The following is a 25,036-nucleotide window of genomic DNA, read 5'->3' as shown; positions in this document are numbered from 1 at the left end:
GGGGTGGGGGGAGGGGTGGGGAGGGGCGGTGGGTGGGGGGGGTGGGGGGAGGGGGGGGGGGGGGGGGGGGGGGGAGGGCCAAAGTCCGAGCGTGAGCGAAGAGAGGGATAGCAGCAGCAGCAGCGCACGATGCAGGCGGCAAAGGTGGGGGAGGTGTGGACGTGCTGGAGCGGTAGGATGGACGAGAGGAGAGACGCTCACACGCACTCGCGCACGCATGAGCTCGAAGTGCTCACGCGTAGCAATGCCGGTGTCCTCAGTTGTAGTTTGTAGCTGTGTGTGGGCTTGGCAGTGTGAGGGTGCGAGTAGAAGGTCAGATTAGCCCTCGCTGAGCGGTCAGCACGACAGAACAGGCAACAGCGAGAGCAACACAAGAGAGGGGGAGAGATGCATGCGCGCATGAAACACGCATGTGCACGGCCAACATGAAAGCTATCGGCAACAGTAGCGCAGACCACACCGCATTTTCGCTGCCTCTTTTCTGTGTATTCTCCCTGCATTCGTACGGCCCAGTGTCAGGTTCGCATCTACGCGTGTCACGTGTGGGTCGGGATGAGCACCGCGTCCGCGGACGGGTTCAGGTCCATGTTTTCAAGGTCGTCGACCGCCATGGAGATGATCTCCTCGACATCCTTGTTCACTCGCCCGCCTTTGAGATCACTGACACGGCCGTACTTGACGTTCAGCAGCTGCATCAGCACTTCCTTGCGCATCTCGTCCGGATCTGCCACATACGTCTGCAGGCACTTCCCGCTCGAGTACTTGAGCACCTGCGTGAGCTCCAGCGGGATCAGCCAGTCCGCCGGGTAGTAGTGTTTCGTCTGCTCCCACATGAGCGCGATATCCTCGGGGGCGCCCTTGCCCTCTCGGAGCAGCACGACGCGCTGGTGCAGCAGCGGCCACGGCGGTCGCCGCGGATCGTTGTGTCGCTGCCGCTGCGCTTCAAGCTCCTCCGGCAACTCGATCGGCCCCGCCTTCTTCGTCTCCTTCACGGAGTAGACAGACAAGAAGCCGACAGACGCAATGAACCCAAACAAAAACATCGACTTCGCCGTGTAAGGATCAACCTCGATCCCGGTGAAACTCGATAGGCTCGACATGCGGCGCGCGGTGTGTCGGAACATGGCTTTCGGTAAGAGGCACTAGCGACAGGAGGGGGGGGCTGTACTACCCAAGAGGCTTCAGCAGAGCACTCGCAGACGAGAGCGAGGCAGATAAGTGGAAGCGGAACGGTGAAGATGTGCGTGTGTGTGGGGGGGGGGGGAGGGGGGGACAGCAAAGAGAGGAGGGCAGGCGACACACACAGACGGTCGCCCCTCTTCTCTCGGAGAGGGTCAAGTCTGTGTGCACCCACGCGCGTGCACGCTGTCGCCGCCGCTGGTATCGCTGTGCGTATCGCAAGATGTTGAACTCTGCCTCAGTGCTGCTTTGTGTAGTCTCCCCACGGAGACATCTGCCTCTAATCCAGCCTAGAAAGCGTGACAGTGCTTGTGGTGCTTGTGTGCATGTGCATGAGTGCGTGCGTGGTGCGTAGTGCGTGGTGCGTGCGTGATGGTGGGGGAATGGGGGGAAGACGTAAAGGCAGAGAGAAGGTACTCATGTGGTCTACATCGAAACTGTGCATGCCAAGCTCAAGAACAAGCACATAGATACGCGTACGTTGGGACATCGGGCTCGGCCAAGTACTTCACTCAAGGTTCGTGGTGGTGAACTGGAGAAGAGTGAAGGGGGAGCACTTCCAGAACGGGCACACACAAACACACGCACTCGCCTACAGAGAAACGGATGCGCGTGCTGATGCACGCGCGCAGCACTCCTCCATCACCACTGTCCTCTCTCTCCCATCTGCCCCCTACACACAGACACACGCAGACACCCGAGCGCACACCTTGAAGACCGAACACGTCTGTTTTGGCGTTAGCGCCCAGTCTTGTTCGTCCTCGTCGGCTTGGCTTGATCGCTTGTGTGGTGATCGGGATAGAGACGCGCACGCACACGCACACTCTTGTCCGTGCGTGTGCGGCTGTGTAGCCATGCTTGGCTCTAAGAAGAAAAGTACATCATCATCACTATCAGCACCGTCGCGCTAACACCGCACGCACACGCGGGCACAGACACAAATGCGTACGCGAAATGAAAACGAAGAAAGGGGAAAAAGCGAGAGTAGAAGGCAAAGTAGAGAAGACGCGCAGGCACGCATCCGCTGGCGCTGCCCATGCCCGCCACCGCCCACTATAAAGTCTTTAATGCTCTCTCTCCGTCACCCATCACGAATAGGGCTCTCTATACTACATCGCCAAGACAAACCCGCGCGCACGCACACACGCCTCCGATCAAATTCCGCGGCGCGCGCGGCCCTTCTTGGGTGTGTGACAGAGCGGGCAGTTGCGGTACTTGTCCACGACCGCCTCCAGCGCCTTGCGGTGGCACACGGGGCATTGCCACGCCCCGTCCTCGCTTGCGATGGCGCAGCCGCTCACCATGCACGTGTTGAAGGGCTGCTGACACTTGATGCAGCGCTGCGCCCACTCCTTGTTGAAGCTGCCGCACGTGGGGCATGGCACCGAGTCCACCGACGTATCCACCGGCGAGTAAGTCATGAAAATCTGCCTCGCGAGGTCGGCAAAGGGGCGCGGCGGGTCGCGCAGGCTCACGGTCGGGTACGTCATGGGCGCCATGCGCGTCACGCCCTTGCCTGGGTTCGTGAGCTGAAGAGACGTCGTGGTGCCCGATAGCGCAGAGCCGCCGCCACCGCTAAGCATGCCGGTGCCACCGCCGGTGGACCCGCCGCACGTGCCCGCCATCGTACGCTGCGTCACATCGAGGTCTAGAGAGAAGTTCTCCAACTGTGTCGTTGCCGCTGCCGCCGCCCCGCCAGCTTCGTCGTTGCGCTCCGCCTGCTCGAGCCGCGCGAATGCCTTGCTACAGAGACCGTAGTTCTTCACAAGGTACGCCGTCAAGGCAATCAGGCTGTAGCTGTCCACCGGCGCCACTAGGTCGTCGTACTCCATGAGGCGCATCGCCAGCACAAGGGCGGCCTTGAAGTTCTTGTCTGCAATCTGCTGCTGGCACATGAGCAGAAAGTGGTACGCCTCGGCACCGCGCCAGGCCGCGTCGAGCGTGCGCTCCGACACGGTGCTTCGGTCCTTGTTGAGCATCTCCCTGACAACCTCGACACCGTCGCGATTGAGGGCGATCGCGGTGCTGCGGTACTTCTGCACCTCGAGCGCCGAGAGCACGTAGAACTTCTTCGCCTTGAGCGGGTCGCTAAGGGCTGCGCGCTTGCCGAGCTGCGCCAGAAGCGTCGCCGCTTCATCGTGCTTGCCTGCCTTGCGGTACAGCTCGATCGCCTCGGTGAGGCGCTCGCGGTGGATGAGGTACTTGGCGTACTTCTCGAGCAGCTGGCCGACATCCTCCAGTCGGTGCTCCTCCGCAAGAGCGATGGCCCGGTCCCACATGTTCACCTGCACGCAGCCGTTTACCGCCATGCGCGGCTCACTGGCCGCAACGAAGGCCTTCGCAGCCTCTTCCGCGAGCCCGACGGTCAGCAGCATGTTGCCCAGGGTCACCATCAGCTCCTTGTCGTGCTCCGCCATGGAGATGAGCTGGGTGAGCATCTCGTAGTCCTCGATGATGTAGAAGACATGCGCCAGCTTGCGGTAGTGGCGGCACTGCGTGTAGTACTGCGCTGCTTTGGACCACTTCTGCCGGCTCGCGTAGTGGTCGCCGATGTTCTCCCATGCCTGCAGCAGCAGCGCCTCGTCACCACCGCCCTCCTGCACAAGCCGTACGACGCCGAACCAGTCACCGAGACGGTAGCGCAGGTCCAGTGCCAGGTCCTTGCGGTCCACGTCCTTGTACAGCCGCTCCGCCTCGTCGAAGCGGCGGTAGTAGGCGTTCACCTCGGCCAGCTGCTTCTTCGGGTCGTCAAGACTGCGGACGCGCTTCACGAACTGAATGGCGGGGTAGTCCTTGCAGTGGATGAATGCCACCTCGGCGTAGGTAAAGTCCAGCTGGAAAAGCGTGTGCTCCGCCAGCAGCTCCCATAGCTTCTTGATGTTGTGCGACTCGGCAAACTCGTACGCCTCCTTGGCAGTGCCGTCGCGCAACACGGCCCGCATCTCGCGCAGCAGCTGCGCCTCAAAGTCGACAACGTAGTCTTTGCGGGGCCGCTCCGGGTCGAGTAGGAGCTCGTCCAGCTGCAGAGTGCGGATCTTGAGTGACTTGAACTTGCACAGGTTCGCGCACGACTGCACCGGCTCCTCCGCGACGCCGTGGTTGTACACGAGCATGCGCGTCTTCTCCATCACGGCAAAACGGTGCGGGTCGTCGACGGCCCAACGCAAGTTCCAGACGTCTTTCAGCTCCACCCCGTCGATCGGCTCGGCCTTGCACGGCACAAGTGAGAACTTCTCCCGCTCAATAGAATACACGCTCGTGATGCAGCCGAGGTCGATGACGGCCAGCTGCGTCGAGTTGCAGTTCACTGCCATGGACTGCGCACGAGTGGGCAGGATGTACTTGGAGACGAGCTGCAGTGGGCTGAGCTGATAGACGTGCAGGGTGCCCGACTCGAGAGCAACGAACATGTGCGTCTCGCTGACACACATGGCGCAGATGAGATCATTCGTGAGAGCCGAGCGCACCTTCATCGTCGGCGCCGTGTCGCTGCGGACGATGTCGCCGATGTGGATGACGCGCTCCTGGCTCTCAGCGCGGCTTGCCTGCATTGAGACGGGGTCGAGCGCGTCCACCGCTGTGCCGGGGTCGCGGAACTGCCAGATGTAGATAGACTCATCACCGCAGCACACGACGACGGATGCGTTCATGTCGTACGTGTACAGCTCCATGTCAATGAAGCGCGTCTCCAACGGGCTGCCAATGGCGTTCACCAGCTGGATCATCCGCTGCTGCTGCGCAGCGTCGGGGCGGCTGACCAGCACGCAGGCATCCTTGCACGCGCTAAGGTACTGCAAGCCACGCACGCTCTTCGTCCTGCGTTCGTTTGTGTTGACATTCCAAAACATGACGCTCTCCTCGACTTTGTCTGGCATCGTGAAGGCAAAGACGACCGTCTTCTTGAAGTAGCAGTACTTGTAGCTGGGCCGCACATTCGCGAAGTACACGGAGGAGTCCACGGCAATGGCGACGCGCAGGCCGCCACCCTCCCACGTGATCCCGCCGCACTGCTTACCAGCCACCCGCAGCGTGCGCAGGTGAACGCCCTCGTTGCTGAAGAACTGCGTGACAACAGTGGGCGCGTCCTCCGCGGTGGCCGGCGTGAGCGCGGCCGCAGCGAGAACCGTGCCGGAAGAATTCCACGAAACAAAGTGAACGGGAAAGTCGCTGTCCATGAGGCGCGGCGTCTCGTCACCGATGCTGGTCATCAGCTGCATCTTGCCGGACTGGTAACAAATCGCGAGCGTCGCCAGCGGCTCCGGTCGCTCCACCCACGCCGGGTGCCATGACAATCCAGCCAGCGGGGACAAGGCCTTGCCATCGTTGCACTGGACCTCGACCTGGCTAAGCTGTGCGCCGCTGGATGCGTCGTGCACATAGACGTCACCCGTCGCGGTACCGAAGAGGATGGAGTGGCCGTCGGCGCTCCAGCACACCTTCGCCAGCTTGTAGGGCAGCTCACGACCCCAGTAGCGGTTGCCCTCCACGCCGCCGACAATCACGGCGCCGTCCTCGTAGGCAATGCAAATCTTCGTGCCGGACGGGCTCCAGGCAAAGTCGACCACACGGCTGGTGTTGCGGTTGTTCACCATCTCCTCGAACCACATCCCTTTGTGCAGCATCCACACAATAATGCGGCCACTGACGTCGCTGCTTGTGAGCTTGCAGTACTGCTGGTTCCACGTGACCAGGTCGACGGTGGTGTCGTGCCCCTCTAGCGTCTGACTAGACGAGAGACCCCCGGACCTCTGCCCCTGTGGGCCGCCATCCACCTTCAGCACCTTCAGCAGGCCCTTCTCCCCACCGCACGCAAGCCACCCCTGCCCCTCACTCCACGCAATGGACGTCACCTTCACGCCATTGGGCATGGCGATGCGCTTGCTGAGATACACGAACATGGCGAGCTGCACACACTGCCGATGTGCCTCTGCGTGGATAGGCAGGGGGTGAGGGGAAGGCGATCCTGATGCCGCTGCCCTTTGCCGTCTTGCTGCTGCTGCTGGGCTGAAATACAATGATGAATGCAGGAGGGGGATAGCCCCGTCCACAACGGTGTGTGTGTGTGTGTGTGAGTGCTCAACCAACGCGCACGCATGCACTCAGAGAGACAGAGCACGTTGGAGGCGGACAGGAAGCGGCCCGTCGTCTACGGTTCGACTGCCTTCCCCCTCTCTCACACACGGCAACAGCTGCCCCCCCCCCCTGGCGAGGTCGAGCGAATGGCGCGCGGATGGCAGCTGAATGTTCTTCGCCTGCACAGACAGAGTCAAGGTGGGCCAGCCAGGAGCTGGTGAGCAGAGAAGGAGGAGGGAAGGGAGTGGGTGTGGCGCACGCAGTCAAGAGATGCTTCTGCGCAGAGAGAGAGAGAGAGAAACAAGGCGAGTGACAGACAGAGAAATGCGCAACGAGGCAGGCGGAGACGTGGAGAACGAGAGAAAACATGGGGAGGAGGGCGGCACGGATGCGTACACGCACGCATGCACGCAGACACAAATATACAGGCGCACGGAAGGCGCCACGCCTTCCGTGCGCCCCCTCTTCGCCCCAGCCGCGGATGTCATGCTTTGCGCAGTCGGCGCGAGACGTGTGCGTGTGAAGGACAAGACAGGGAAGCGCACGCCTGTGCGAGGAGGGCACGCACAAGCAGAGCAGGATGCTCCGCAGCCCATGTCACGCGTGCGTCGCGCTGCAGCCAGCTGCGTCCTTGCCCATTCTCTTGCAGCACGCGTAGCCCCAGCGAAAGTGTATGGGATCAAAGTAGCTTCCATACACGGCGGCGTGGCCGTTGCGCGTGGTCACCCATGAGAGGGAGGCTGCCTGGACACTGGAGTGCGCTGCTACTGTCGCAGTTGCCGTCGTGACGAGGGCGTCGATCGGTGGGGCAGGAGATGAGGATGGAGCAGATGTCTTGCTCTCGGTGGTGGATGAGGGTGGCACATCCGAGTCGAATTTCGGCTGACTCGTGCCGTACAAGGAGCGCAAGAGCACATCCTGCGGCGTTTCTGTCAGTACCTTCGTCACTGGTCCTCTAGTGCTGTCCTGCTCTTGCTGTTGCGGCTCCTGCTGCTGCTCGCGTGCCCTGCGCATCGCATCATCAAACTCGAAGTCCACAAACGACCTCGACTGCCCCGTCAAGAAGCGGTACTGCGACTCCACGTAATTGTAGTAGTCACCAGTGCGGTAGCGCTCCAGGTCTCCTCGAAAGGCCTTGGTCGAGTCGCCCGCGTTCGGGTTCGCACGCATCGAGCCGGTCTTCGGGTCGAAGAAGAGGCCGTCCTGCTGATCCAGGTTGTGCAGGTACTTGGGCAGTTCCTTTACTTCCACTCCGCCGTGCTGCGCGGTGCGGCTGCCAAAGACGTCCTCGGGCCGGTGGCGCGCCGTTGCCGGTGCCGCGACATCGACGCTGTCGTCTTCTTGGCCCTGGCGCACTGCACGCATCAGGTCAATGCCGACCTCGCCCACAAATCGGTCTCGCTTCTGCGAGTACGTCTTGGCCTCCTGGTGCGTCTCGATGTCGCTCCCGGTGACGCGATTCGTGTAGACGCTACCCACCTTCTTCTTTGCCTGGAAGCACTCGCTCGTCTTGTGCGTGCGGGAGCCGCAGTTCTTGCACGCGCCAGCAGTGAAGCAAGATGCCTGGCCCTTGACCACAATGCGATCAACTTTCTCATCCAGCACCTCGTCCGACACCCCAGTGGCGCTGTCGCCCTGCTTTCGCTGGTGGACGAGCGTGGGGCCAGTTGCCCCGTAGTACCACGGGGCACGCGAGATAAACTCCGGAATGTTGGGGCTGATCTCCTGGTGCGTCTCCGTGTCCACGGCGAGCGGTGCTAAGCCAAACTTGCGCATCTCCTGCAGCTCGCGCTGCTGGCGCAGCAGCTGCCGCACCGATGACTTCTTTGGCTCATCGGCATTCGGCTCCATAATGTCGATCGAATACGCTGAGGGGTGTGTGCGTGTGTCAGTACAAGACCTCTCTCCTTCTTTTTCTCTGCCGTGCCTTCTGCCGTCCCTCTTGCTGAGCAGCGTGGCAGATCACCAGCGCAAGGAGATGACGGGAGACAGGGGAGACAGGGGAGACAGGGGAAGGGGCGAGAGAGGTGGGGAATGGACACTGTCGGCATCTGAAGCGGTTAGAGAGGGGGTAAGGAGCCGAAAGGGGGAAAAATGTAAAGCCGTTGTCGACGGCGCAAGGGCGGAGCGGGGGGAGAGGCGTTAGATGATGGCATCAAGGCAGGCGGCGGCATACAGTGTCTTGGAACGAAAAGGTGAGGAGTCCTGGATTGCGACGGAGCCGATGCTTGCAAGAGTTGCAGTGGCGCACGCGTCCTATGCAGCATACATAAACCGTGTGTGCGTGTGTGTGTGTGTGTAAGCGCGAGCGCGTGTATGTGTGCTGACGTGAAACGGAGCGCGTTCAGCAGTACGACATCGGCAACGTTGACTGACCCAAAGAAGCGATTTCTCCTTTCGTTTCGACGGCGTTATCCACAACGCACACAGTGACACCACAGAGAGAGAGAAACAGGCGTGGGCAGACCTCAACCGACGAGCACGCGCACACACGTAGGCAACAGCCACCTTCGCACACATGGAAAAATCGTGGGCCGATCTATGTCGGCACCTCACTTCATTTCTTTTCCCTCGCTTTCTCCTGCCCTCCCTTCGTATTGCTTCCTTCCCTGCCACCGGCACCTGTGTCGAGCCACCTCCCATGGACACCGTGCAAGCGGCTTTACTGCCCCGCTGGTGCAGCCGGGGAGGGGAGGGGCAGGTGTGGGCTGCAGGAGAAGGGCCGACACGCGCACGCAAAAAAGAAGAGCGTGACAGTCTCATCCGCCATGCACCGAGAGGGGGGCCGTGCGACCACCTCGTGTCCCTCACAGAAAGAGGAAAGGGGGGAGGCACACAAGCGCGGCGCATGTGCACCAAGCACAAGGAAAGGAAGTATGTGTGAAGACAACAGCGACCAACACGTAAAAGAATCAGCGAACGGCATCCAAAGGCCCGCCGGCCGACCTCGAGCCCCTCCCCTAAACGTGCACAGAGGGTAGGGGAGGGGAGAGGAGGGGGGGCACACGAGCGCACACAAGAGCAACCAAAGGCCCCTCTACACGCTGTTGCCGCGCGACATGTAGAGCTGGTAGAGCGGGGGGCAAAAACTGGGCCCAAAGACGTCGAAGATCTCCTCGATCTCTTCCCCACCCATCGGGTCGGAGAAGAAGTCCTGATGCAGCGTGAGGCAGCGATTGAAGACCGGGGTAAGGATGCGGGGGTCCTTCACCTGGAACTTGGCGAGCGACCAGAGCAGGCGACGCACCTGATTCGCGTCGAGGTGGCGGCACACGTACACACAGCGCTCCGACAGGGCGACGACCATGTCCTCTTGCAGAAAGAAGGTGCGAGCAAATGCATGGATCGTGTTCACCAGCCCCACTGGATCGAACTGGTCTGCAATGGACGCGGCGTGCGAGGCCAGACGCTTGAACAGCTCCTCATCCTTGAGCCCAAAGTGCGCCAGAGCTGTTACAGTGAGGGCAATATCCTTCGCGTCGTGATCCTGAACCACCGCAAGCGCACGCTCGGCCAGGTTGTCGAACAGCTCGGGGTTGTTGATGCCAATGCGTTGAAAGGAGGCGAGCGTGGTGCTGATGTACTGCGCGTTGAACTCGTCGATCAGCTCCACAGCACGATTGGTCAGCACGCCGAAGAGCTGATCGTAGCGGATGCCAAAGTAGGCAAAAGCCTGAAACATCATCGCCACCTGTTCGGCGTTCATCTGATCCACGTACTCCATCGCCTTTCCCGCGAAGCGCTTGCTCAACTTCGGGTCCTTAAGCCCCGCCTTTGAAAAGGCATTGATGAGGGGCACCAGCTCATTCACGGTGACGCGCTCCCGAAGCGACATGGCGCGCCGGGCGATGGCACCGAAAACGTGTTGCTCTCTAAAGCGCAGCCTCGCGAAGGCGTTCGCTAGGATGACAAGGTGTGCCGCTTCAAACTCGCCGACGCGCGCGAGGGTCTGAACACGCATCGAGAGCAGCCCAAATAGCTTCTCATGGTTGATGCCCGTCTTGGAAAAGGCGCTGATGATGTTGGTGACCCCTTTCGCATCTAGGAAGCGCGCATTTTTGGTTGCCTTGATTGCCTGCAGCTCGATCACCTCGCGCGCGTCGCGCGACTTGAGCGTCGCGCACGCCGTCACCACGATTGGCATAATGTCCAGCGAGATGAACTTGTCGTTCTTCAGGCAGAAGTCGATGCACTCCCGCACCACGCGGGCGTCGCTCTCCATGCCGAAGTACACCGCCGTGTTCAGCAGAAGGGCGACGGAGCGGGCGTCGATGTTCTGCCCGGTGATCGAGGTGGCAAACAGGACGCGGCGAGCCTGCTGGGCCAGCATCGGGTTTCCACCGCGCTCCTGATGGAGCTTCTTCATCTGCAACGCCTCGGTGGCGATGTTGCGCGCCGACAAGTGCGACCCGCGCGGGTGCTGGGGCAGAGCCAGCTCCCCAGGGGATAAGTGCCGGCCAAACGGGATGGTGCCGTGCACCGCAGCGCTGTTGTGGAAGAGGGTGTTGTCGACCGCCGGCGCCGGCACCGGAGAGGAGGTGGGGGGTGGTAGAGGAGGCGTGCCCCCTGCACTCGTCGCCTGAGACCGGTACGACGTGGACGCCGTCGAGCACATCGAAATATCACCGCTTCGTCGCGCCACGTCGCAGAGCCATGGCCGTCGCGTCGGCACACCCCGCAGTCCCAACACGCCTAAGCCACGCATGCTGATGTCGTCCGGAGAGGTGGTCGGAGGGTGTGTGAAACTTCGTACGAGTGGTACAGTGGGGCGTATCGATCGATCTACGCACACGTAGATATATCGATAGATGTGTGGGCGTGTGGGCGTGTGTGTTGGTCAGCAGGTGTGCGAGCACCCCAGACACGCATGCGCACCACAGGCGATGGAGAAAGATGGAGGGGGAGGGAGGGGGCCACACCAAGAGATGCGAGAGAGTCGGCGGAAAGACGATCACACACGCACGCACGCAGGGGCACTTACTCGAGAGCGCGCAAGCGGCTTTTTTCTTCTTCTGCAGGACTGCGGAGGTGTGAAGACAGGGAGGGGGTGGGGGCGCCAAGATACCTGCAGCGAGACGGAGCGAGGTGGAGAGGTGGATGGGGGACGAGGATGCCAGCAATATAGTACAAGAGCATGAATGGCACCGACGTCTTGCTACATGCGGTAGACCTCCCCTCCATGCGTCAGGCACTGACACACACACACACGTACAGACAGACAGACACGCACAGTGCAGATGTGTGAATGCGTGTCGGTGTGCCATCTCGCCGCTGATGTCCCAGTCGCGATACGCGTGTGTGCATTCTCTTGACGGAATCCTGTCGGTACCACGTCGAGCATTGCTGAAGAGGGAGAAAGAGAGAAGGGGAAGACGTTGTGGAGAAGAAAACGCTTCCCCACTCCTCTGCCTACCTCCCATTACACAGGCACGCATGAGTGTGATACATCCACGCAACCAACCAAGTCATCAACAGCGCCGTCGGCAGCACACAGACGAAAAGAGCTGAGCGGTAAGGAGAGAGAGAGATCCCGGAAAGAGGGGCGAGGACGGGAGCACCAGTCCGTGTGTGCACACGTCTCTCTGTCAAGCGCTTGCGCCTCTTTTCCTCCCCTGTACATGCGTGTGTGGGGGGTAGAGAGAGACGCGCGTGCAGAGTTCGGCTCGCTGCGTCACAGCCAGGGCTGGAAAAGCAGCTGCGACGGCACTCGTAAACACAGGAGCACGAAGGTCAACGTAGCGAAAGAAAAGATAAGGCCGCAGCGCGACTACCACACAAAGCCCTCTTGTGGGGGAGTCAATGTCGGTGGCTCGGGGTGCTGCAGCGGCTCCGTCCGTGTTCTCAGATTCACGGTGGACTCACGAAACACGACGCAGCTGAACGGAGTCACGTAGAGCTCCTTTGGCACGCGCTTGAGAATGCGATTCTCGCGGCTTAGTTGCTGCATCGCATCCGTCTTCTCCTCGCACCGCACATAATAGCCCTCGCTGAGGGGGAAGAGCTGCTGCAGCTCCCGCTTCGACAGGGAGTAGGGCGGGCCCATCAACTTGTTACCCTTCACCCGCCCCGTGCGGAAGACACCCTCAACGTAGATCAGGCCATCGTCCTTCATGGCGCGCTTCAGCAGATAAGCGTAGTCGGGCCGCTGCTCTCGGTTCAGCGAGGTCATGCCCTGACGCTCGTAGATGACGTCGTACTTCTTTCCCTTCAACGGCCCCTCCCACAGCTCAGGCGAAAAGAAGTTCTTCCAGTGCAGGTGAATCTTTGAGTAGAACTCCTGCGGCAGGCCCTCCTCGGTGCGGCCGACGGCTGTCTGGATGGCGGTCTGCGAGGAGTCCACAGCATCCACCTCGAACCCCTGCAGTGCCGCGGTGCGCATGATCGGAGAGTCGCCGCAGAGCGGCACCAGCATCTGCGGCGGGTTCGGCAGCATCACGGCCGAAGCGGTGGCGCGGCGAGAGTGGCCACCTTTGCTGGCAGCCCCTACACCACTAGAAGCAGTAGTGACACACGTAGAAGTGGTGAGAGACGCTGATCGGTGAAACACTTGCTTGAGTCGATGCAAGAAGCTACGCTGCTGTTCCCCAGCCGCGCCAAACGATGACAGCGACGACGATGGTGAGGTGCGTACGAAATCTGCTGCAGAGGACATGTCGCGCCCCGTCTGCTCCTTCACAAAACGATAGGGGCCGACGAAGAAGTCGCTCATCGACTCGCCAGCCCGCCAGAGCGGGTTCATCTTGCGCCACTCGTTCTCCCACCACTCTGGCGAGGTGTGGGGCATCTGCGACGGCGCCAGGGGTACGTATCTGCTGCCCATCAGCTCCTGCACCTCCTCCCACAGCCACGGGCCGAGAAACATGGCCGTGCCGAGAACAATACCGCCAGCGGCGACGAAGCCTTGCACGCGGCCTGTCGTGAGGGCCTTGAGGGAAAAGACGCTTTTTGGTCGAGACTTGCGTAGCCGGTTGATCAGCACCTGATCATCTAGCTCCTTGGCGCTGGGGATGTGCACCCCAATGCGCCGCAGCCGCGTCGTGCGCAGCATTGCTGCGTGTCCCCTCACCACAGCCTTTCCTTTTGCCTCCTGGGTGTCTCACCTCTTTCCTTTCTGTGGTCGTTCGTGTGTGCGTGTGTGCGTGTGTGCGTGTGTGCGTGTCTTGCAACGCTTTTCCCTTGATCGAAAACGCAACAGACGAAAAGAGAAAGAAGAGTGAAGGCGACGGCGGGCCCACGAAACGGCAGTCGTCGGCGTTCGCGGAGACACGCACGGGCTCTATCATGGCAAGCGAAGCCGTCCTGTACTCACCTGGGTCTTCTTCGTTCGATGCCCCGTTTTGTGAGTGGTTCGCTTCCCAACTCTTCCCGCAGCTGTGCACGCAACTGCTGGCAAGAGCAGCGAAGGACGAGCAAGTGCAACGTAGAGATGGGCCTCTCTCTATGCATGTGGGTGGGTGGACAGGTGTGTGCATTCTGGCGTGTGGCCTTCATCGGAGGGTCGAAAGCTCGCATAAATGCCGCCCCCATGCACCCATCTCCATCTCTCTCCCACGCCCACATACACGCACGACACAAGAGGGAGTGATGGGAGAAGCCTGGCGACATGCAGACGGAGACAGAGCAGGCCGAAAAAGCAAGCAAGCACACACACGCATGAGCCTGCATACGTCTGCACGCGTGCAGGCAGACGAAGCGGAGTCGAAGGGGGAGAGCACCATGAGCAGAACCGGATGGCGAAAAAAGAGCGAAACCAAACAGTAGAGCCGCTCGGGGACATGCAGAGCATGACGAGTGTGACAGGTGTTTACGGGGAAGGAGAAGTGCAAGTGCTGCGCCATCTCTCGCTTACGCTGCAGTGCTTCTCCTATCTACTCCGCAACGTTAGCGGCGGTGATGCTGCCTTACGTGCCGACACCATCATGGGCTGCTGCTGCTGGACCACTCCCACTCTCTAGTACGCCGCGAGCATCTCCACAACGTCGGAGCGGGCCACGGGCATGGAAATGCCGTGATACGCCGGCCATGTGAGCATCTCTGCCAGAAAGTCGAACTTGTGCAACAGCAGTGTCGAGAAGTGCTGCCAGGTCCGCTGCAGCAGCGTGGTGTGGAAAGAGGCCTCGTTGCCGTTGAGGTCTACATCGCACAAAAAGTGCTTCTTCATCCGCGCCGCGCTTGCCCGCACACCGGAGCGCATCTCCTTCTCGAGTCCGCCAACGACCTTCTTGACAGCATCCGCGGAGAGGGCTTTGTGATGTCGCAGCTCCTCCTTTGAGTAGATCATCGAGAGGTCCTCGGCGGAGAGCGCGAAGGCCCCGAAAACCGGGAAGCTGCGCACGAGGAGCACACGCGTCAGGTACAGCTCCTCGTAGCGGTCCCGCTTCTCTTTCGCCGATGTGTAGTGGTCTTGCAGCAGCTCCACGGCAAAGCTGTCGCTTGGCATGGTCGAGTAGAAGGCGCAGAAGAACGACTGGTGCCGATACTGCTGAATAAAGACCCACTTGAGCGAGTGGGCGTCCGCCTCCACGCCATCCAGAACGGAGTGCACCTTCTGTGCAATGAGTTTGTTCAGCTTCAGCTGCTCCGCATTCTGGTCCTCGCCGGTGGCCTTCACGCTTGTAATCTGGTCCAAGGCATCGAAGGACTGATCGACGAGACTCAGCGCGATGGAGGCGTACTCGGTGCGGTCGCACACGTTGCGCGCGAGGGCGTTGTGCACCGCCTCAAACCGCATGAAGAGGGCCGGCATCTTAGAGAAGCAATGCAGCAGCGCCGTGGGACGCACCACGTACCGTTTGCGGCACCGGTGAATAGAGTCGGTCTGCTCCGCCACAAACCGCATCATGCCGCCCACCATCACCGTCTCCACCTCTGCCAGCATTGCCTGACAGAAGGCACTCTTCGATGGCAGCATGGCCTTGTCGGCCGCGGTGGAGCGGTAGGCGCGTATCATGCACAGGATGGGAACACAGTAGATGCGGTCGCACTTCTCGACAAAGAAAAGCGCCAGGTCACGCATCGTGCGAATGAGGAAGTTGCGGTGCAGCGCGATGCGAGAGGCGCGGCTGCACTCGTCTACGGGGCCACCGCCGTCCACGTCGTCGCCGTCGCTGGAGTTGCTCTCGCGGCCGTACCCCGACAACGACGCCCCGCTCCACGTCCGACGGTGCGGGAAGGAAGACCCGCCATGGCCCCGGCGGTCGCCGCCGTACCCTGCCGGAGGAGGGCGAGGTGGCAGGCCGATGTCCTGGCTGCTCGAGCGAGAGTTCTGCACGCTGGCGCTACGTGATGTCCCTTGCAGAGTGCGCACGAGGTGGTCCGCGTCGGCGCCGCCAAAGAGCTCGAGCAAGGACTCCTGCTTCATCTGCGCGCGGTCCGCCCCGGCAGCTCCTCTGGGAGTGGCAGCGCCTGTCCTCTTAGAGTCGTCTGCCTGCGGGTTGGCGCCGGCATTTGCAGGGGCTGCAGCGTCTTCGTCGTTGCCGCTCTTCTCTGCCGGGTCGCTGAAGAGGTTGAAGCAGCGGCTAAGGATCACCTCTTCGTGAATCACCGCGAGCACAGATGATTCTAGCGCAATGGCGAAGGCGAGATCAGGTCGCACGTACCCGCCACCGCTGGTGCTGGCGGGGTTGAGGGACTTCATCCCGCTCATAACCGACGACGTTTCCGCCCGTGCGTCCAGCCGGCGCAGTGTGTTCGCGCTCTGGTACAGCTCGATTGCGGAGGCAGGCACGCTGCCCTCCATGCTCAGGTCTGCCACGGACGGAAACTGCAGGGAAAGGTGCGTGCGGTCTTCGCTGCCGCCAAGGCCAGAGGCTGCCCGGCCACCGGCGCCGGCCCCGTAGTCGGAGTCGTCGCCAAAGCGCATCATGCGAGGGGTGAGCGCCGGCGTTGACTGGCTGCCGCGGGAATACATGCGCGGCGTCTCACCAGACTGGGCCGTCTCCATCCGCATCGACATAGCCTCCTTGCGCGACTCGGAGGTGCCAAGCAGAAAAGGGCCGCGCCAGGTGTTCACCTTCTTCACCTGCTTCTTAAGACACTTGAAGAAGTGCGTGATCTCGAGTGCGTAGACCCTCTGCATGCTCGTCCGATACTTGCGCAGTGCGTTATTGAAGCCTTCCACGTCGATGCGGTCCAGTGCACGGATAACATCGCTGATGTTCAACAGTTTGTGTGCCAGCTCGACGTGCAGCCGCCACACAAGCGACGCGTCGCGACTGTATCTCGACTTGTCTGCGAGGTACGTTGCCTCGAAGGACCCGATGATGGCCATAATATACGACTTGGAGCGCTGCGTGATCATCTTGCGCTGCTCCAGGAAAAAAGCCTTCCGCTCTGCAACAGCGGTGATGGGAAAGTCACTGTCCAGCTTCGGGTTGTGCAGCACACCCTGCATGTGCTTCATCGCCACCGAAAGCGTCACCGCGTTGCTGCCTTCGGAGAAGAAGGCCACGAGGCCATCCTCTGGTACGGTGCGCAGTCGACTCAGCAGCGCCATCGTCGCCGGCGCGAGTCGTAGTTGGTCGCGCAGGTCGGACATCATAATGTACAGGGCCTCCAGGTTTTGCTGTCGTCGCTGCAGTGTGTTGTTGTCGTGTTCCACCTGCTGAAGGACGCTCTTCTTGGAGAGAAGGTGAGTCGAGTACTCCTCAATGCGCTGCCCCACCTCCTCCACGTCCTGGACGAGGTCCTGCACCTGCTGCTGCGCCTCCTGCCACACAGCCTCGGAGGTGGTCAGCAGGTTGAGCGATCTGAGCTCGGAGCTCTTCTGCTGGCGAAGGAGAATCTCCTGGAACTGCTTGATGTCGTCGAACCCGGCTCCGTTATTGCCAATGTGGCGCAGCAGGTGCTTCTCCTCCTCCGTGGAGAAGATGCGCCGCTTGTCCTGCCGCAGCTTCCGCACGCGCGCCGCAGCGTCAGCTTCTACCTGAGCACCCACCGCCTCTGTGAGCACACCGCGAATGGTGCTCAGTCGGTTGTCAACGTAGCTCTCACGGGCCCCAGAGGATGACGACGGCGTCGCGCGGATGCGGCGGGCGGCAGCGACAAACATCTCCCGTTGGATGTGCGACTCGAAGCTGACGGACAGCACGCCGCTGGCGCCAAAGTTGAAGGTTGCATCGAAGCTGCCCTCGTTCGAGATGTTGACCAGCCGATCCACGGCGAAGGCAGACTTGATCTTCACTCGCTGTCCGCTTGGGTCGACCGTGACGATGCTGAGCGTGGCGCCACCGCTTCTGCCGAGGAAGTGCGATAGGATGAGCAGTCGCGGCGTCGATGCCTTTTTCTTGCTGCTGATCTCTGACACCATCTCGTGGGCCACCACCTCCTCGCCACGCTGGTGAAAGACGCCGTCGATGGCGGGTTGGAGCTCCTTGTATCGGCTCATTATGGTAATGATGATAGTTGGCAATGCCACGCAACTGAATCAGAGTCTAGGTGGATAGACGTATGTATGTGCATGTGTATGTGTACCTGTGCATTCAACTCAAGCGTGATTGGATGGAGGGGCTAGGTCTTAGCTGCAAGTCCAACCTCACAGACCTCAAGCGCAATCTGCGGCTTCCAGGGGGGAAGAGAGAGAAAGTGGGCGGTGATGGAGGGAGACGGTGCAGACTTGGTGCAGACACGTCTGTGTGTGTGGACGTTGGAAATGAGCAAAGTCCGTGAACGGCTTCACCCTCTTTACTCGTGTTGTTTGTTTACTGGTGACGCGAAAGTACCCCACCCGTGCGTGGTGTTGCTGCCCTTCACGTTGGGAAGGGAGGGGGGAAAACGACGAGACGATGAAAGGAGGGGTGGCACAGCACAGCGCGTCGAAAGGCAGACAGACAGCGGCCAGGTATCGCCTGCAGTCGCATCCACCCAAGACGCAAAGACGGACGACGAACAGACGACGCGGCGGCGAGAAGGACACAGGCAACAGCTACGTCTGCCGCAAGCTTGATGTGAAAGGTGTAGCCACATGCGCGTTGGAGAGAAGTCGGGGGAGACATAACACGTAAGCGGAACTGCTCCTCTCTCCCTCTCTCGTCTTCTGCCAAACTCACTTGCTCTCTCCCGTAACGAGGACACAGCAAGCGCACCCCTTCACGGATGCCAAAGGGCACAAGCATCAAAAGAATCCGTTGTTGAAGAGGGGAGCCTCCCTACCCCCCCCCCCTCCTCTGCCCTTTGAGCGCGTGCGCGACCGCGTTGGCCGCGGCAATGGCAGTGTGGCATGGAATGTTTGTGGTAGTGGGGCTGGTCGGATGCCTGCGAAAGAGCGAAGCGAGAAGCGCACAAGTCCGTGAAAGCACGGAAGTCCCTCCCAGTGAAGTGCCCTAGAAGACGGAGGGAGCGGGGGGGAGCGGCAGCGGCAGCAAGAGAACCTCCTCCCACGCTGTGCTGGGCATGAGAGGCGCCTCCTCGGCAAACAGCACTGTTGTCTTCGTGGGGTACGGAGTCGAAAAGATCAAGTGATCGCAGTGGTGCTGCGCTATCTCTGGCCCGCCGCGCCGACGCTCCTCAGCGATTTGAGGGTCAAGAGTCCACTTCACCTTGCCGTACGTCACGTCGCGTAACTCATCCTCTGGCGCTGCGGGGAGAGTGGCAGCGGCATTCCCTGAGGCTCCAGTGGCTCTCCCGGCCTCCTTGTCGCAAAGACGTCCCGCAGACTCAACAGCGTCAAAGACACGATCCTGCAGGGTGTAGGTAGGAGCCCGCACAGGGTGGTGATACTGTAGAGCATCCACCTCCAAGCGGTGAGCCTGCCGGTACGCTTCGAAGTCGAATGCGGCTGCCTCTAGCGTCGCCCGTTTCTCCTCCAGCAACTTGGTACTGTTCGACCCCTCGAGTGCACGTGGCTGCGACGGCGCCTCATGGGAGAGCCCTTTGGCACCCGCTGCGGCTGCCTGCTGGTTCGTGAGGTTGGCGAGAACACCAGCCACCTTGCGAGGATTCATACGACGGTCCTTGCGGAGGCCTTCAACGCCCACAGTTGGCCCTAGCAGTCGCTTCATTGCGTGCGCGAACTCGAGCTCCAGGTCGTCCACGGCAGCCTTCATGCTCGTTCCCTGTCTGCTTGCAATACCTGGGCTGCTGTGGACAGTACCTTGCGCCACACCAGCGGTGTCGCGGAGGTCGCCGTGGTTGCTCTGGAAGGGCTGAATGTCCTTGTCACTGATCGTCCCCTCCTTGGCTGCTAGTGCTGCTGCGCCTGCGGCTGGCCCCCTCGCTGTCACCTCCGGTACGTCTGCGCCGCTGCCATCCAATGCTGCGTCGTGGTGGGCGGTGGTGTCTGCAGTGGAAGGTGGTGAGACGGCGATGCGCAGGTCATCGTGACTTAGGTCAGCCGAATTTTCAGCAGCACTGAACGGCACGCCCATGTCCACCACCCCCAGCTCTTCAGTGCTCTGCTCCGGGTCGTAGAGGGTCCGCCGCTGAAACTCGGTGGCGCACCGAGCCACACCACCGGCGCCTCTCTTCTCATCGAACTTATCTGAAACCGTCGGCGACGCGAGCGGAGGCGGCGGCGGAAGGCACGAAACCGTCGCTGGCTCGGCGCGGCGCGCGTCCATGTCTGTGCTGCTATTGCCGCGCTCGTTCGGGTGGTCCTCGTCACCGTCGTTCTCGGATGAAGCGCTCAGGGCCCGAAGAGACGCAGATGCGGTAGAGAGATGCACCGATGGGGTGCCCTGCTCTTCAGCGTCACTGCGGGCACCGACTAAAGGGGCGTCGGCGTCGACGCATACCGCGGTGACAATTTCCTCTACCCTTGCTGTTGCCTCGCGCTCTCTCTGCGGTGTGTGTCCCAGAGTCGAGGTGTCGTGGGCTGAGAAGCTGCGGTCCTCTGTGTCACCCTCCTGGGTGTAGCTCACCTCGTGCGGGGGGGCAGGCACACGCGGCTCAGTATGGAGGGTTTTGTCCTGCGGAGACGGAGCCGCTGGCACCCGTGGTGCGGCCAACGGCAGCGGAGGCTGGTGTGAAGCAGCTGTCGGCTCCGCCTCCGTCGCCTCATCTTTCTCGCCTTCTGCGCCGCTCGCGCCCGCGTTGCGCAGCAAATCGCACAGCGGCCATCGCCAGACATCGCCAACCGATGTGACGACAAGGAGTGTGTCGTTGGGGAAAAGCTGTATGCCCGTGACACCATAGCCGACGTTGAAGCGCACCAACTCCTTCACCAGCGGCTCAGCAGCGTCACAGGAGTACAGTAACACCAACCCAGAGATGGTGCCAGTTGCCAGATAGCCGCCGAGACATGAAGCGCACGCCACCTCCTCTCGTTCGACAGCGCAGTCCCCTTGGCGCGTCCAGCACTCCAAGTGCTCTGCGGTCGGCACAGAAGACGGGGAGAGCTGCGCTGAGGCAGCCGTGTCGCGGGCCGGCCTCGATGTGAAGATGGAGATGCGCGAGGTGAGGCACACGACTAGGCTTTTGTGCAGCAACGATGCCATCGACGGCATCGTCAGAGCGAACACAGCCACCGCCTGGTTCAGGTCGAGCGGCAGAGTGGCACGCACAACCCCGTCCTCCACGCACGCCACGACGCAGCGGTAGTCTGCCGAGCAGCACACGAGCTGATCTCGATGGAGATTCGCACAGACGACGGTGCTATCAAAGAGACAAGCCTTCCACAGAGGCGGCAATAGGGAAGTGGATGCGGCAGAGCTAGAGGCATATCGCGCGTCCCACTCCCCCTCCACACTCGTGCGCCACACCGTCACCTTTCCGGTCCCCTCGCCACAGATGATGTAGTCACCATCACACTGCACGACACTTGGCCGGCTCTCACACGTTGCGAAGACACGCACCGCGCCCGTCTCCACGTTTCCCAGCAGGAGCTCGTTGGAGTAGGAAAGGGAGTAGAGGAGGTGGTGCTGAGGACGGCGATGGTGATGCTGCTGCGAGGCCGCGTAGAGGCTAGGCACAAGTGAGAAGCACCGCAGCGAGGCATCAAGAGGAATTCGGTCGAGATACGTCAGGAAAAGACGAAACTCACCAGTGGCAGTGTCGATGAGCTCGACAAAACCATTTCTCGTGGTCACTGCGACATGATATGGCAGCAGGTGCGACGCCGCCACGTGGACCACGCTCTCGCGACACGCTGCGAAGAGCTCTAGGACGTCGTGATCCTCTGCGACGTTGTTGGTGGCCCCGATCTCTCTGAGAGTCAGCGACGTCATCTGTGAGCACAGGTGTGGTAAAGTTGGTTGGTGGGGGAAGGGGGGAAGCGGGAGAAGTACAAGGGAAAGATGGAATGCGTACGTGTATGAGAGACACGCGAGAAAGAGAGAGGGGAGGGGCAAATCAGGGTGTGCGTGTAGGTCCTGTGTGTGGGTGGGTGGGTGTGAGTGTGTCTATGGGTTGTATCACGTACCACATGCGTGCACGCACGTGGAAGCAGAAGAGTAAGGTGCCACCGTGCGCGTGTGGGTGCGGGTGCGTGCGTCTATGTCTGTCAGTTGCACGCGCAGCACAAAGCAAAAAAAAGCAAGATGAATCTTTTTTTTTGAGGGAGGGGGTTGGGAGGGAGGGAGGAGACGAGGCACTCGAGAGTGTTGTGAGAGCTGCACCGCCGCACGGGTGCACTACTGTTCACACGCACGCACGCGGCGAAAACGAGATGGGCTCTTTGCCTCTTGGCCGCTTCGTCTTCTGGGGCGTCCTCTTGCGACGCGAGGGCGTGGGCGTGTGCAACGGAGGAAGCGGGTAGAGGTGGAAGGAGAAGGGTGCAAAAGGGGAGAAAACAGTAGAGGAGGAGTTGTGGCGGTGGTATACTTTCTTCGCCTGTCCTACCCGCATGCCCACGCATAAAAGGGTCGCACGAGCATCTCCAGCGTGTGACCCCGTATGCCAGGCTGCCCTTGAACAGAGGACTCCGAGAGAACGGCGAAAGAGGTAGCGATCCCTCGGCAACGCACATTTCCGCACTAAACAAAGATATTGCACGGAATCCTCCAGAGAGAAAGAGAGGAGAGGCAAGACAGAGTTCACACTTGACGTGACGCACGCTTCCTCCCCTCTTCCCCTCCCCCTCTCCGCTAATACCCTCGCAAGGCCTCCAAGGATGTGCAACTCCCAGTCATGGATCACGGCGCCTGTGCAACCATGTTCCCAGTTTGATCAGAAGCAGGTCTGTCTTTGTCTGTGTCCGTGTGTGTGTGTGTAGGGAAGGGGGGGGGGCAAAAACACGACGGCACACCCCCCCCCTTTTTCCCTCTTCTCTGTTTTGTAGAGAGCCAAAACACGCGAATGTGTTTAGACGCGTCGACGCAAGACCACCAAAAACCTAAAATAGTAGGAGAGAAGGCACGGCAAGCCAAGCCAGCCAAGCACAGTGAAGACGTCCACGGGAAGATTATCACACACACACACACACACACAAACATAGTTTTAAGTCCTTGACCATCAACACGTTGGTTTCTCGTGGCATCGTCAGCGCTGCGGTCGGTGAGGAGGGAGGAAGAGGGAGGCCACCCTTGCCCTTTCTTGCCCACTTCTTCGGTTGTGTGTGTGTGTCCGTATGTGTCGGTGCTTGCGGCAGGCGAAAGGAGGCGGCAGCAGCAGCAATTATGGAAGAAAAGCGAGCGAGAGACGGACGCAGGCATGCAAAGGTGCCGCTGGAGATGTGAGGGGCTGAACGCACTCATTAATTCATTTTTTTTCGTCTTGTCTCCTGTATGCTGTGACCAAGAAAGGTGCGCGTGTGACTTCACGCTCACACCTTCCTTAGCTGTCCCGCAGTGAGGGAGGGAAGAGGGAGCTGACGCTTTTCTCGTTCAAGTACTGGTGAATGACGGCCGCGATAAGAGGCGCAATGGTGAGCACCTTCAACTTGGGGATCACCTTTTGGTGCTCCTCTTGCGGGATGGAGTCGGACACCACAAGCTGCTCAAGGGCGCTGCAGTTGTTGATGCGATCCGGGCAGGGGTTTGTGAGGATGCCGTGCGTGCAACACGCCATCACGCGCACCGCGCCGAGTTCCTTCAGAAGCTCACATGCCTTCACCAGTGTGCCGCCGGTGTCGATCATGTCGTCTACGATGATGCAAGTGAAGCCGGCCACCTCACCCACGCTCTGCATCGTGTCCACCTTTCCAGCCGCAATGCGCCGCTTCACGATGGTGACGATGCGGCCCACCTGCAGAATATCGGCCAGCTGCTTTGCCCGCTCCACACCGCCCGCATCAGGCGAGACGACCACCATTTGATCGACGTTGAACCACGGCTGGTCGTGCAGGTACCGCGCAAACTCGTGTGCCATGAGAAGGTTGTCTACCGGAATGTTGTCGAAAAAACCTTGAATCTGGTTCGAGTGCAGGTCCAGAGAAGCAAGACGGTTTACGCCCATCTTCACGATCATGCGCGCGACCACGGAGGCGGAGATGGGGCCGCGCAGGTTCGTCTTTCGGTCCTGGCGAGCGTACCCGAAAAAGGGGGCGATGACGGTCACACTCTTTGCATTGCTCAGACGCATCTTGCGGATCAGCAGGAGCAGCTCCATGAGCGCCGTATTAATGTCGATGATCTCGTTTCCGGTGGTGCTCTGAATGATGTAGACATCAGCGCCGAGCACGCACTCGTTGATGCGCACGTTCACCTCGCCGTTAGAGTACTGCGTCACAGACGTGTGGTGGGTGTGGGTGCCCATCAGGAGCGCCACCGCCTCTGCCAGCGGACGATTCCCGTTACCGGAGACTAGGCAGAACGGGCGCGAGTAGTCGCGTTTCTCCGTGTGCGGGCTCACGGTCCCACTCATCGCATGTACCTCCGTCATCTTGCCCGGCTGGTAGAAGTACGCCTTCTCGATGCGCTTCAGCTGATCGCAGAGAGGAGAGACGGACATTTTCGAGGGCAATCCGTGGGCACTGGGAAAGGGGTAAAAATAGAACAGAACAGGGGGAACCGTTCAAACGCCGCGGTCGGTCCACACATAAAAAGAGGAGAGAAAAGGGCACGCAACAGGAAGCAGAAGAACGAAAAAGGGCGGCACAGTGCGAGTGTGTGTATGTCGCCTGCCACTCCACCACAGCCGCCTCCTTTTTTTTTCTTCTTTGCGCCTCGTTCGCCTCCCACTTTACAGCGGTGATCCTTCTGTTTCCCACTTTGGTTTTTCCTTGCTTATATAGTGTATATATATATATATATGTATACTCAAGAAGTGGGAGAGGAGAGCTACCCCCCTATCACTGAAATACGAGCTGATAGTCGACACACGTTTTTGTTTTAGTGTAGGTGAAACGCCTGCTCTTCAATATGGTAAAGGTCCAGGGGGGAGAGGAGGGAGGAGGGAAGAGAAGGAGGGGGGAGGCAAGAAAAGCAGATCGGAGGAAACACACCAAAACCCCGTATCCCCTCGCACGCAGTGAAAGACAGCGGATGTGAAAGAAGAACCGAAAAGGAGGGTGGCCGCGTCCGTGGGGTGCCTTGCGTATTGCTGCGAAAAATTGTGTGAGCCTGTCGCCTGTGTTGCAGGAGTATCTTTGTTGTTGTTGATCGCTCGACCTCGAACAGAGGCGCCCAGATCGCGACTCGATGTGACTCTGGAGGTGATAATGGATGCCGATGAGCCACACAAACAGCAGACAGCGCAACGGAGAAGATAGTGGAAACGTTATTGTCCGTTCTGTTCTCTCACTTCCGTTGTTGTCACCCACGTTGCCGTCCCTCTGTTAGACGGGGGTAGAAGCACAGGCACATACGTTGCGGTCCAATACCATGGACAGAGGGAGAAACAGAGACAGAGGAAAGGGTGGTGCGGGAGAGGGGACGAGCGCAATGGAACCCATTTCAAAAAGCGAGGTGTC

At 60.5% G+C, this 25,036-nt stretch overlaps 8 protein-coding genes across 8 annotated transcripts; all 8 read right to left on the bottom strand.

Moving 5' to 3' along the window:
- Positions 1-536: 536 nt before the first annotated feature.
- On the bottom strand, positions 537-1,124 carry LDBPK_081110 (hypothetical protein, conserved; the record flags this gene model as incomplete). The annotated part of the gene is made up of 1 exon (XM_003858622.1): positions 537-1,124. The coding sequence occupies one exon, from the start codon at positions 1,122-1,124 to the stop codon at positions 537-539; it is 588 nt and encodes a 195-aa protein (XP_003858670.1).
- A 1,209-nt stretch (positions 1,125-2,333) lies between these two features.
- Positions 2,334-6,077, bottom strand: LDBPK_081100 (hypothetical protein, conserved; the record flags this gene model as incomplete). Its single annotated transcript, XM_003858621.1, has 1 exon — positions 2,334-6,077. One exon carries the CDS (start codon positions 6,075-6,077, stop codon positions 2,334-2,336), a length of 3,744 nt encoding a protein of 1,247 aa, XP_003858669.1.
- Positions 6,078-6,849: 772 nt separating this feature from the next.
- LDBPK_081090 (hypothetical protein, conserved) lies at positions 6,850-8,103 on the bottom strand (the record flags this gene model as incomplete). Its single annotated transcript, XM_003858620.1, has 1 exon — positions 6,850-8,103. The coding sequence occupies one exon, from the start codon at positions 8,101-8,103 to the stop codon at positions 6,850-6,852; it is 1,254 nt and encodes a 417-aa protein (XP_003858668.1).
- A 1,186-nt stretch (positions 8,104-9,289) lies between these two features.
- LDBPK_081080 (hypothetical protein, conserved) lies at positions 9,290-10,618 on the bottom strand (the record flags this gene model as incomplete). Its single annotated transcript, XM_003858619.1, has 1 exon — positions 9,290-10,618. The coding sequence occupies one exon, from the start codon at positions 10,616-10,618 to the stop codon at positions 9,290-9,292; it is 1,329 nt and encodes a 442-aa protein (XP_003858667.1).
- Positions 10,619-12,019: 1,401 nt separating this feature from the next.
- On the bottom strand, positions 12,020-13,300 carry LDBPK_081070 (hypothetical protein, conserved; the record flags this gene model as incomplete). The annotated part of the gene is made up of 1 exon (XM_003858618.1): positions 12,020-13,300. The coding sequence occupies one exon, from the start codon at positions 13,298-13,300 to the stop codon at positions 12,020-12,022; it is 1,281 nt and encodes a 426-aa protein (XP_003858666.1).
- Positions 13,301-14,203: 903 nt separating this feature from the next.
- LDBPK_081060 (hypothetical protein, conserved) lies at positions 14,204-17,638 on the bottom strand (the record flags this gene model as incomplete). Its single annotated transcript, XM_003858617.1, has 1 exon — positions 14,204-17,638. One exon carries the CDS (start codon positions 17,636-17,638, stop codon positions 14,204-14,206), a length of 3,435 nt encoding a protein of 1,144 aa, XP_003858665.1.
- A 934-nt stretch (positions 17,639-18,572) lies between these two features.
- LDBPK_081050 (hypothetical protein, conserved) lies at positions 18,573-21,413 on the bottom strand (the record flags this gene model as incomplete). The annotated part of the gene is made up of 1 exon (XM_003858616.1): positions 18,573-21,413. One exon carries the CDS (start codon positions 21,411-21,413, stop codon positions 18,573-18,575), a length of 2,841 nt encoding a protein of 946 aa, XP_003858664.1.
- A 1,546-nt stretch (positions 21,414-22,959) lies between these two features.
- On the bottom strand, positions 22,960-24,075 carry LDBPK_081040 (phosphoribosylpyrophosphate synthetase; the record flags this gene model as incomplete). Its single annotated transcript, XM_003858615.1, has 1 exon — positions 22,960-24,075. One exon carries the CDS (start codon positions 24,073-24,075, stop codon positions 22,960-22,962), a length of 1,116 nt encoding a protein of 371 aa, XP_003858663.1.
- Between the last annotated feature and the right edge of the window lie 961 nt (positions 24,076-25,036).

Source organism: Leishmania donovani, chromosome 8 (assembly GCF_000227135.1).
Source record: "Leishmania donovani BPK282A1 complete genome, chromosome 8".
In the NCBI taxonomy this organism is placed as follows: domain Eukaryota; phylum Euglenozoa; class Kinetoplastea; order Trypanosomatida; family Trypanosomatidae; genus Leishmania; species Leishmania donovani.
This window is presented reverse-complemented; position numbering and strand designations above follow the sequence as displayed.